Raw genomic sequence first — 9748 nt, forward strand, 5'->3', positions numbered from 1 at the left:
ATGAAGCTCTGGGCTTTGCCGATTCTGCTGGCCCTGCTGCTCCAGGAAGCAGGGCCAGCTTCTCTCTTGAAGAAGGAGAGGAAGAGGAGGGAAGAGCAGAGCCCTAGAGAAAGCGAGACGTACACACTTCCTCATGTGGGGACCGATGTCCTGAGCCCGGATGACTACCATGAGATCATTGACCTGAGCAGCTACGAGGAGCTCACAGACTATGGGGGGCAGCTCCCTGAGGTGAGGCATACTGCAAACCATTGCATTCCCTGCAAGAAACAGGGTTTTAGGAGGGCCGGGCATGGTAGCACATGCCTCCAATTCCAAGGACTCAGGAGGTGGAGATCAGAAAGACTGCAGCTCAGACAAGCAGTTATCAAGATCCTTTCTCAACAAATATGGCAGGCATGGTGGTCCTACTCAATAATTCCAGCTATGCAGGGTTGAATGGAAGACCTCATCTGAAAAATAACTGAAGAAGGAAAGGGCTGAGTGCAGCTCAAGTGGCAGAGTGCCTACAGAGCAACAGGAAGGCCTTGAGTTCAAACCCCAGTGCCAGCAAGAAGGAAGGAAGAAAGGAAGGAAGGAAGGAAGGAAGGAAGGAAGGAAGGAAGGCAGAGAAAGAAAGGGAGGAAGGGAAAGAGGGAGGGAGAAAGGAAGGGGGAAGGGGGGAGGAAGGGAGGGAGGGGGAAATTTGGTGGGACCCCTTCCTTCGGAATCGCACAGCCCTTCCCACGTGCCCTGGGTCTCACTGGGGTGGGGTGAGCAGGGCCCTTGGGTTCTCTAAAAGGACACGTCTCTGACTTTTCTCAGACTTTTGCGCAGTCTGAAGTTTTCCCAGCACTTCTGGCTTCATAGTGGGCCTGGTAGGGTCCACTAGCCTAGAAGTCTCCAGCTACCTGTGGGCCTGGGAAAGCTGGAGGCCCAGATTCCACCTCTGCTTGACCCCAGCTGACTGCCTGATCCTCCTCTCTTCTCTCAGCCTCAGTTTCCTCATATGTGCAGTAAAGATGCTCTCCTGGCTGCTCTTAAACTTTTCCTGCCACCCTGCTCCTTCTCTATTCTCTGCATGTTCAAACTAATCTCTAAGATTCCCAGTAGCTGAAGTCATGTCCTTCTGGGGACCAGGCCCCCAACTCTGCTATGTGCCTGCAGGTTGAGTGGAGCAGTATGGCTCCTCTAGCCAGGACCAGCCCCCCACAGAGCTCTATGTCTGCAAGGACACCCTCGCCAAGCCTCCCGGTGACCAGGCCCACTGAGCCAGGCCTGAGGCACTCCCTGACCAGCGTTGGTAAGTGTAAAGTCAACGGGGCCCCATAGCCACAGGCCTCAGGCCAAGCAGCCATGACCAGCACCAGAGACAGTGATACAGTGGAGCATGGTAAGAGCTATGGAGCCTTGGATCCATGCCGGCCCTTCCCAGCTGTGCCAGGAAGGGAGACTGCCACAGTAAAAATGACTGGGGGGGAGGGGGAAGCAAAGTTCAAGGCTTGGCTGTCCCTAATACTTTTGTGTGATTGATTGCACAAATTGTATAGGAATCAAAGCAATGCCAGAACTCGCCTGGGCCCTAGCAAAGCCACCCTGCCTTAATTAAGAACATCACCCCAGGAGCAGGTGGAGTGGTAATTAGATTAGAGACAATTAAAAGCCTGTAGAGAAGAATAAATAACTTTGTGGCTGTCACTTGGCATGAGGGAACATGGAGCGATCTCACCACCTTCAGCTTCAAATCGACTCCTTCCCGGCGCCCTTTCCTTCTCTCGTGCCTGCCGGGGTCCTGGGACGCTGGCATCAGAAACTGGGGCAGAGGAGAGACGCAGCTTACCCCGGGCTTGCTGGCACTCAGCACTCCTGTGCTCCTCTGGGATGTTTGCCGGAGTGGGCCTGGGGCACGGGAACATCGGCCAGCTCATCCGTCAGGGGACCAAGGGCCTTTCAGAGCCATCAGGCCTAAAGCGATTATGAAGGGCGCCTCTGGACTTGTCTTCCAAGACCTCGGAATAAGAAAGGCTTGAGGGCCCCCAAGACCTACTCCTGCTGTCCCCGCTGACCGAGTGCCTCCTGAGTGGCGCTGATACTGGTCTCCAGTAATCCCTGTGCTTTGGGACGGCCGGGATAGAAACTCCATGCCCCCTTCGGTTGCATGAGCTGGTGAAGTCCTCTCCACTTCTTAGGTTTTGTTTTTTAGACAGCATTTCAATCTGTAGTCCAGGCTGGCCTTGAACTCCCACTCCTCCTGCCGCAGCCTCCTCAAGTGCTGTGATTACAGGCATGCACCACCAAGTCTGGCTAAGCGAGGGCTCTGTCACAGAGCTGCCCTTCCAGTCCTTCCTCTTGACTTCTTGTGGCCGGCCTGAGCTGGATGGTCTGGCCTTGGTTTCATGACCACAGGATGGACTGGGAATAGGAGAGGGCTATTTCCCAGGGGGGGAAATCTCGATATGGATGCCAGTAGAGGGAAGTGAGTGCTGGGCAGGCACCCCCTCCCCCCCAGCTCTGTAATGTCCCTTGGAGCAGCACAAAACATGTCCAACTCCTCTCTCCGACAGCAGCTGGCCAAGGGGTGAACTGGCTATTCCACTAAATTCTGGCTTTTATTTCATCTGCATCCCCCTGGCTGGGAACCAGGCAGGAGCCCTGGGGAACAGACTGAAAAGAGGCCCTAGAAAGAGCCATGCAGACCCGGGAAAACCTGGGTCTGATGGAAGCACAGAGGGGCTTGTACTGAGCGATGACTTGGGAACCCGATTCTCCAAGGCCCATGTATGTGCAATGGCCCTGCTGGGTGCATCATACCAGCCCATTCTGGGCAGCAACCCATAAGCCATCCGGAGGCCCAGACAATCGGGTGCCAGTGGCTCCCACTGGTAATCCTAGCTACTCAGGAGGCTGAGATCTAAGGATCATGGTTCAAAGCCATCCTGGCAGCAGCAAAGTCTGTGAGACTCTTACCTCTAGTTAACCACCAAAAAGCTGGAAATGGAGGTGTGGCTTAAATGGAAGAGCATCAGCCTTGATCAAAAAAGCTAAAGGACAGCATTTCAAGCCCTGAGTTCAGGCCCCAGTGTAGGCACGCATGCACGTGCACACACACACACACACACACACACACACACACACACACACACGCACACATACACACAGAAGCATAGACAGCTCTGGTTCAGACCCTCCCTGAGGAGAAGTCCACAGGCCACAGAGGCTGATGGGACTCTGACCAGGGGGGGGTCTCCCTCTATTCTGTCTTCCACCTGGGCCAGGTCTGCCCACCTGCCTGGTCTGTGTGTGCCTCGGGTCCTCCGTGTACTGTGACGATGCCGATCTGGAGGACCTCCCTCCTCTTCCCCGGACCACTGTCTACTTGTACGCCCGCTTCAACCGCATCACACACGTCAGGGCTGGAGACTTCAAAGGGCTGAGTGCGTATTGCCCCGAGCAAAGGGGCAGAGGTGGGGAGGGGGAGGGTGCGCTGGCTCCTCTCCTTTGCCCCTGACCACACAAACAGTGGCCACCTGCATGGGGATTCAGCTATTAGCATGGAGGCTCTCTACCTGTCAGAGGGGCATAAGTCTAGATCTTTCCAAACTCTCTCCTTGAAGAGTTGACCACCATCATAGCTGGTTCTTGTTTATTCTAAGGAAGTCAGGTACAATCCAGCCAACATCTGGGGTTGTCCCAGAAACCATAGCTCTTGGGCTACTGGGCAAAAGTGAGAGCATCCTTAATCTGCCCTCCACCACACAGAGCTGTTTGATTGCTGCTTCATGCCTCATGCTCTGCTGAAGTGCAAGACCTGGTTCTCCTCCATTGTCCACCACTAGTTGCCCACGGCCTTTCTGGGCCTCAATGCCTGGGGCTGTATGGGGTGGGGAAACCAGGGGATCCAGAGACACCTGGGTTTGCTGGTTCTTGCCCTCAAGAAGCTTCTTTTAATTGGAAAGTCACGGCCCAGCCAGAACACCTAGGGAAGGTGCTAAGGAGTCTGAGGGTTGTTTCAAGGAATCTGGGTTCAGGCTGCTATTTCTTCTTGTTGGACCTAAGGTGGGGCTGCTCAGAACCCCACCCCCCATCTTGGGACAGTGGAGCAGGGCACACAGGCAGGTCCAACAGGGGCAAGCAAGCAGTGCATGCCAGTCCATGCCAGCTCTCTGCTCTTCCCCCATGTCTCTCAGCGAAATTGAAAAGGATTGATCTCTCCAGCAACCTCATCTCCTCCATCGACGCCGACGCCCTCCACCTGCTGCCCGAGCTGCAGGACCTGATTCTGTCCGAGAACCAGCTGGCCGCCCTGCCTTGGCTGCCCAGGGGCATCGAGCTCCTGGATGCGCGCAGGAACAGGCTCCAGAGCTCGGGGATACAGCCTGAGGCATTTGGGGTGAGCTGGGCCTTCCATCCACCATGGACTACCTGCTCCCCCACACCGAGTCCTCTGGGTATCCCTGCTCTACCTGTGTTCTGGGGCTCAAAGATCAATGCCCATTTTTTCATTCTTTTCTAGACGATGCTGGTGTTTTACAGCATGTGGTCTCCACACCCTTCTTTGATTGTTTTGTTTTTTGTTTTTGTCAGTTGTGGGGCCTGAACTCTGGGCCTGGGCGCTGTCCCTTCAGCTCTTCAGCTCAAGGCTAGCACTCTACCACTTGAGCCACAGCGCCACTTCCAGCTTTTTTCTTTTTGCTTATGTGGTGCTAAGGAATCGAACCCAGGGCCTCATGCATGCAATGCAAGTGCTCTACCACTGAGCCACCTTCCCAGCTCCACACCCTTCTTAAAGGGGAAAAGCAGTCAGGCCCGTTTCTGGGAATCAGGGGTGAGGGAGCAATTCTTCTCCCCCTTCCTTCCCTCTTCCCTCCCCTTTCTTCTTCCATTTCCTTCCCTTCCTCCTCCTCTCCCTCCCACCTCTCTCTCTCTCTCTCCCTCTGTAGATACCTGGGGCTTGTCCTCAGTACGCCTGCCCATTCTCCCCAAAAACATTGGCTTACCCAGAGCTTTGACTACCCTCAACATATTCTTTTCCTTCCAAAATCCACCCCCGCGTGACTCATCCTTGTCTGTCTATGATTAAGTTCTTTCAGTCTGACGGGTGTTGACGGGCCAGTTTTGATGGCAAGGTTGAATGACACAAGTATGGTCCCATGGGGCTGCCCGTTCAACCAAGCTAAGACGCACAGGGTAGTCCTCCTGACCCCAGCATGCGCGCCCAAGTGTTAAGAATGGCCTTCCCAAGCCAGCTGTGTCCTCTAGTCTCAGCATCTCCATTTAGTGTCACTGCCAGGTTCAGTCACAGTACAGTGTCGCAAGCTGGGTGTCATCTCACGCCTATAATCCTAGCTACTCAGGAGGCTGAGATCTGAGGATCATGGTGTGAAGACAGCCCAAATTCAATAGACAGACAAATTCAATAGACTCTTTATTTTCTTTCTTTCTTTTTTGTTTTTTTTTTTTGGGGGGGGAGGGTTTTTTTGGTCATGGGGCTTGAACTCTGGGCCTGGGCGCCATCCCTCAGCTCTTCAGCTCAAGGCAAGTGCTCTACCACTTGAGCCATAGTGTCACTTCTAGTTTTCTGGGTGGTTAATGGGAGATAAAAGTCTCACAGACTTTCCTGCCCGGACTGGCTTTGAACCACAATGTCTGGCACCACGCTCAATAGACTCTTATTTCCAATTTAACCAGCAAAAAACCAGAAGAGGTGGGTGTGGAAATGAGAGTCTCACAGACTTTTCTGCCCAGCCTAACTTTGGACCTCAATCCTCAGATCTCAGCCTCAGGATTACAGGCGTGAGCCACCAGTGCCCACCACTCTCTCAGGTGTGTGTGCAGTGGTCCTGAGTTGGGGAACCCAGTGTAGGGTCCGTAGCACTGTGGAGGTGGACGCCCAAGCCTGGCTGTGGGCTCTCTGGCCTCAGCCTTCCCACCTCAAGGTGAAGAGCTAGGATTACCAGATAGCTGATCTCCCAGCCGCTCAGCCCCAGAGACACCCTGGCCCTTTCCATATTAGGATGTGTGTCTATGTCTGGACTCAGGGTGTTTTTCCTCAGCCCAGATAAGGCAGGGGCTTTGGAGGCAGAGGCTGCTGGGCTGGAGGCAGAGTCACAGATCTGATCTTGTTTCCTCTTCTGTAAAGCAAGAGAGGTAATGCCTACTTGACACAGTTGCTGCAAGATTAAACAGTGCTGGGACATGCCCTAGAAGCAGACACTCTATGAATGGTCATTCTCTATTTTCTTTGTTGGTCAGGGCCTAGGCACTGTCCCTGAGCTTTTTCACTCAAGGCTAGTGCTCTACCACTTTGAGCCACAGTGCCACTTCCAGAGGGTAGTTGGAGATAAGAATCTCTTTCCTGCCCTGGCTGGTTTTGAGCTACGATCCTCAGACCTCAGCCTCCTAAGTAGCTAAGATTACAGGTGTGAGCCACCAGCACCTGGCTTGATTTTTTTTTTTAACCTTTACCAGATTCGAGTAGTGCTATCACACTGGCCTGCTCAGTCTGTCTCTGTGTGATTTGGACCTCATTCTGTTGGTCTAATATCTCCTAGGTGAGCTCTGTGAATGCTCAAGCTTAGCACTGGAAGATTTCCAATGGCAGAGAAGTTGAGGCTGAGCTGCAATGTCCCCTGTTCCTCCCATCTACCCCAGCCATTATCATGCTCTCCTCTGCCCCTCCCAGCCAACCTACCCCACATGTTTGCACTCAGTGGCAGCGACTTTCCTTTGGCATCTAATTGGAGTCAGTGTATGTAAGCTCCTTAAATAATAGCACCCTGAGCCAGGCACTGAGGTGCATGTCCATAATTTCAGCGCTCAAGTGGTGGATGTATGAGGATCACAAGTTCAAGGCCAGCCTGGCTTACATAGACAATTTCAGGCCAGCTGTGTATGGCGAGACCCTGTCTCAATAAATAAATACATCAGTATCCTCCACAGCACCAGCACAGGGTAGAGCACCCTGAATGAACAAATGGTGCCACCTTTAGCATTGTCCTCATGGGCACCTCCTCAATGCAAGAGTCCTCCAGGATCTACTCACCCCCTATTCTCTCTCTGTCTCCAAAGGCGCTGGAGCGGCTGCAGTTCCTCTACCTGGCAGACAACCTCCTGGATTCCATCCCTGGGCCTCTGCCTCTGAGCCTGCGCTCTCTGCACCTGCAGGTGAGGTGCCCAGGCTAGAGCAGGGGAGGAAAGCAGGTGGGGAGGGGGCAGGCCTTCCTGGTAGCTGGGGTGTATGGGAGTTGAGACCCCGTCCAGATGGCTCTCCGTGGCTCCAGTTCCATTTTCTCCAGTTCTGTTTTTCAAACCCTTCTTCTCCCTCTGCCTTGTATTTCTGCACACTCACCAGCTTCCTCTCCCCCCACCCGTTCTCTCTTGTGCTCCCCAGCGGGGCCGTCTCTTCCTCTCTCCCCTTCTTCCCTCCATCCCTCCTAATCTCTTCCCTTTCTGTTCCCCCTCCTCCGTGGCATTGTCTTCTGGTCCCTGGGTGTCTGGGGCTCTGTGCACTGTCCTGTTTCCTCCAGCTTCCCAGGAAAGGCAGGGCTGGTGGCAATGACTATGTGCCGTGGGTGCTGCCCCAGGGCACAGCCTCGCATTGGGCCTCACCTGCTCACGTTCCTTCCAGAATAACAAGATAAAGAGCATGCAGAGAGACGCCTTCTGTGATCCTGCAGAGCACAGACACACCCGCAGGCTTCTGGAGGACATCCGCCTGGACCACAACCCCATCAACCTGAGCCTCTTCCCGGACGCCTACTTCTGCCTGCCACGGCTCCCCGTCGGCCGCTTCACTTAGAGCGGCTAACGTTACCTAGCTGCCACCGCCCTCTTGTCCAGGCAGAGCCCAGGGAACCAGCATCTCAATAGCAGTCTTCAGCTCAAGCACCAGTAGATAGGCTTGTGATCTAGTCATACACACACACACACACACACACACACACACACACACACACGATGCATTTCCTCCTCCTATTCCCTTAACACCTCTGGCTCCTGGCTCTGAGAACAGAAGTAGCAGCAGAGCTCTTTCCCACATTCCCATCTCTCCTAAGGGCACAGAATGCCAGGAAAGCTGAGCATGAGGAGGGGGAAGGGAGAGAGAAAGGACAAGGAGGCAGGGGAAGGAGCAGAGCTGGAGGGGCAGGGGAAAGGAGGGAATCAGCCCTGGCACTGGCAAGAGCTGATCATCACATTTTCTGGAATTGTCTATTGTTAAATATAGCCATTATGGAAAAAAATCAAAGGATATATCCTCATAATTAAATGTATTGTGTTGAAAACAAATGTAATAAACACTCCAAATGCATCAGTTCTTAATCATGTTACTGTATTTTGTTATTAATCAGGTTCTTCCATTTTGTTTGGTACCAGTACGGGGGCTTGAACTCAGGGTCTGGGAGCTGTCCCTTAGTGTTTCTGCTCAAGGCTGGTATGATACCACTTGAGCCATAGCTCCACTTCTGGCTTTTGGTGATTAACTAGAAATAAGAGTCTCAAGGATTTTCCTGCCTAGGCTGGCTTAAAAATACAATCCTCGTATCTCAGCCTCCTGAGAAGCTGGTATTACAGGCCCACACCGGTGACTGGGTTTTTGAAGGTATTATATCCAAGTGGCATGTGCTACTAGGTACCGCTTCTCACCCCCTCCTTCTGTGGCATTCCATTGGTAGTTTGAAATTGGCCCTGGTGGGAGATTTATACCATGGGAATCCACAAATTCCATAAATTGGTTTTTCTGGAGAGTTGGTCGTTAAAATCTTGCCAGCATACCAATGAGGAGAAAAGCTAGCTATATAAACTAGCCCTCCTTCACGCCTTGGATACCTCCTGAAGGAAAGTAGGGTTTCAATAGGGTGTTAACAAATTCTTTGCTTTTCCTTGGCCTGGACCTCCCATTCATTTTCAGGGAGCCATGCAGAAGGAGGAAGAATAGTTCTGAATCCTTACCTAGTCTCCTTCTGAGTAGGGCTGAACTCTTTCCTGGTTCTTGCATGGGTCTATCATAGTCCTTGATTCTGGTTCCCTGGGTTTTTTTCTCATTCTTTCTTACATGTTCAGCCAGCAGAGGGCAGCCTTGTGCAAAGATAAATAAATAAATATTGCCTTTACCCACCTGCAGTCTTTGGATACTGGGCGGGGCCTGCTGTGTTGGGAGGACGGTAAGAAGAACTACTATTGTTCGGCTGACTTGATCTGTGAATGGTTAGGAAATAGCAACGCATGGATGAGACACAAGGCAGACGATGCCTCTGCTCATCCAGCAGGGAATTTGTGGAGCACTTGCCCTGCCATATGCCAGGCACTGTGTTGCTGTAATAATATGGTATGCAATGAATACATACTTTGTCCTTGAGGAGTTCAGAACCCAGTGTAGAAGACAAGTGTTGACAAATCACCACAGAAATAACCATAACATTCTGTGTATAAAGGGAATGAATACACAGACAGCCACAGGAGTGTGCAGGGGGGTAACCAAGCATCGGGGTCTGGAAGACCTCCCTGTAGAACTGACATTGAAGCCAAAACCAGAGATGGAGTACAACTAAGCCACGCCATGGGTTGCCTAGGCAACCACTCAGGATCCCAGGTGATCCTAGAGTTGGAAGGGACAGGTGTTTCTTGTGGCCCCATTTCCCTGCCTCCCTCCACCCCCATCTAGCACCTCACCAAGCACTTTAGGTTCTCACACAGTCCTGTAAAAAAAAAAAAAGTCCTGTAGAAAAGCCACTCACCCAGCTCACATGGCTGACTGAAGCGTGGACCAAGG

General features: G+C 52.6%; 1 protein-coding gene across 1 annotated transcript; it reads left to right on the forward strand.

Moving 5' to 3' along the window:
* On the forward strand, positions 1–7802 carry Optc (opticin). The gene is made up of 7 exons (XM_013017406.1): positions 1–231; positions 1147–1278; positions 2896–2902; positions 3255–3413; positions 4167–4369; positions 7048–7143; positions 7607–7802. Exons 1-7 carry the CDS (start codon positions 1–3, stop codon positions 7775–7777), a joined length of 999 nt encoding a protein of 332 aa, XP_012872860.1. The 3' UTR covers positions 7778–7802.
* The last annotated feature ends 1946 nt before the right edge of the window (positions 7803–9748 follow it).

Source organism: Dipodomys ordii, unplaced genomic scaffold (assembly GCF_000151885.1).
Source record: "Dipodomys ordii isolate 6190 unplaced genomic scaffold, Dord_2.0 Scaffold35, whole genome shotgun sequence".
Lineage (NCBI taxonomy): Eukaryota > Metazoa > Chordata > Mammalia > Rodentia > Heteromyidae > Dipodomys > Dipodomys ordii.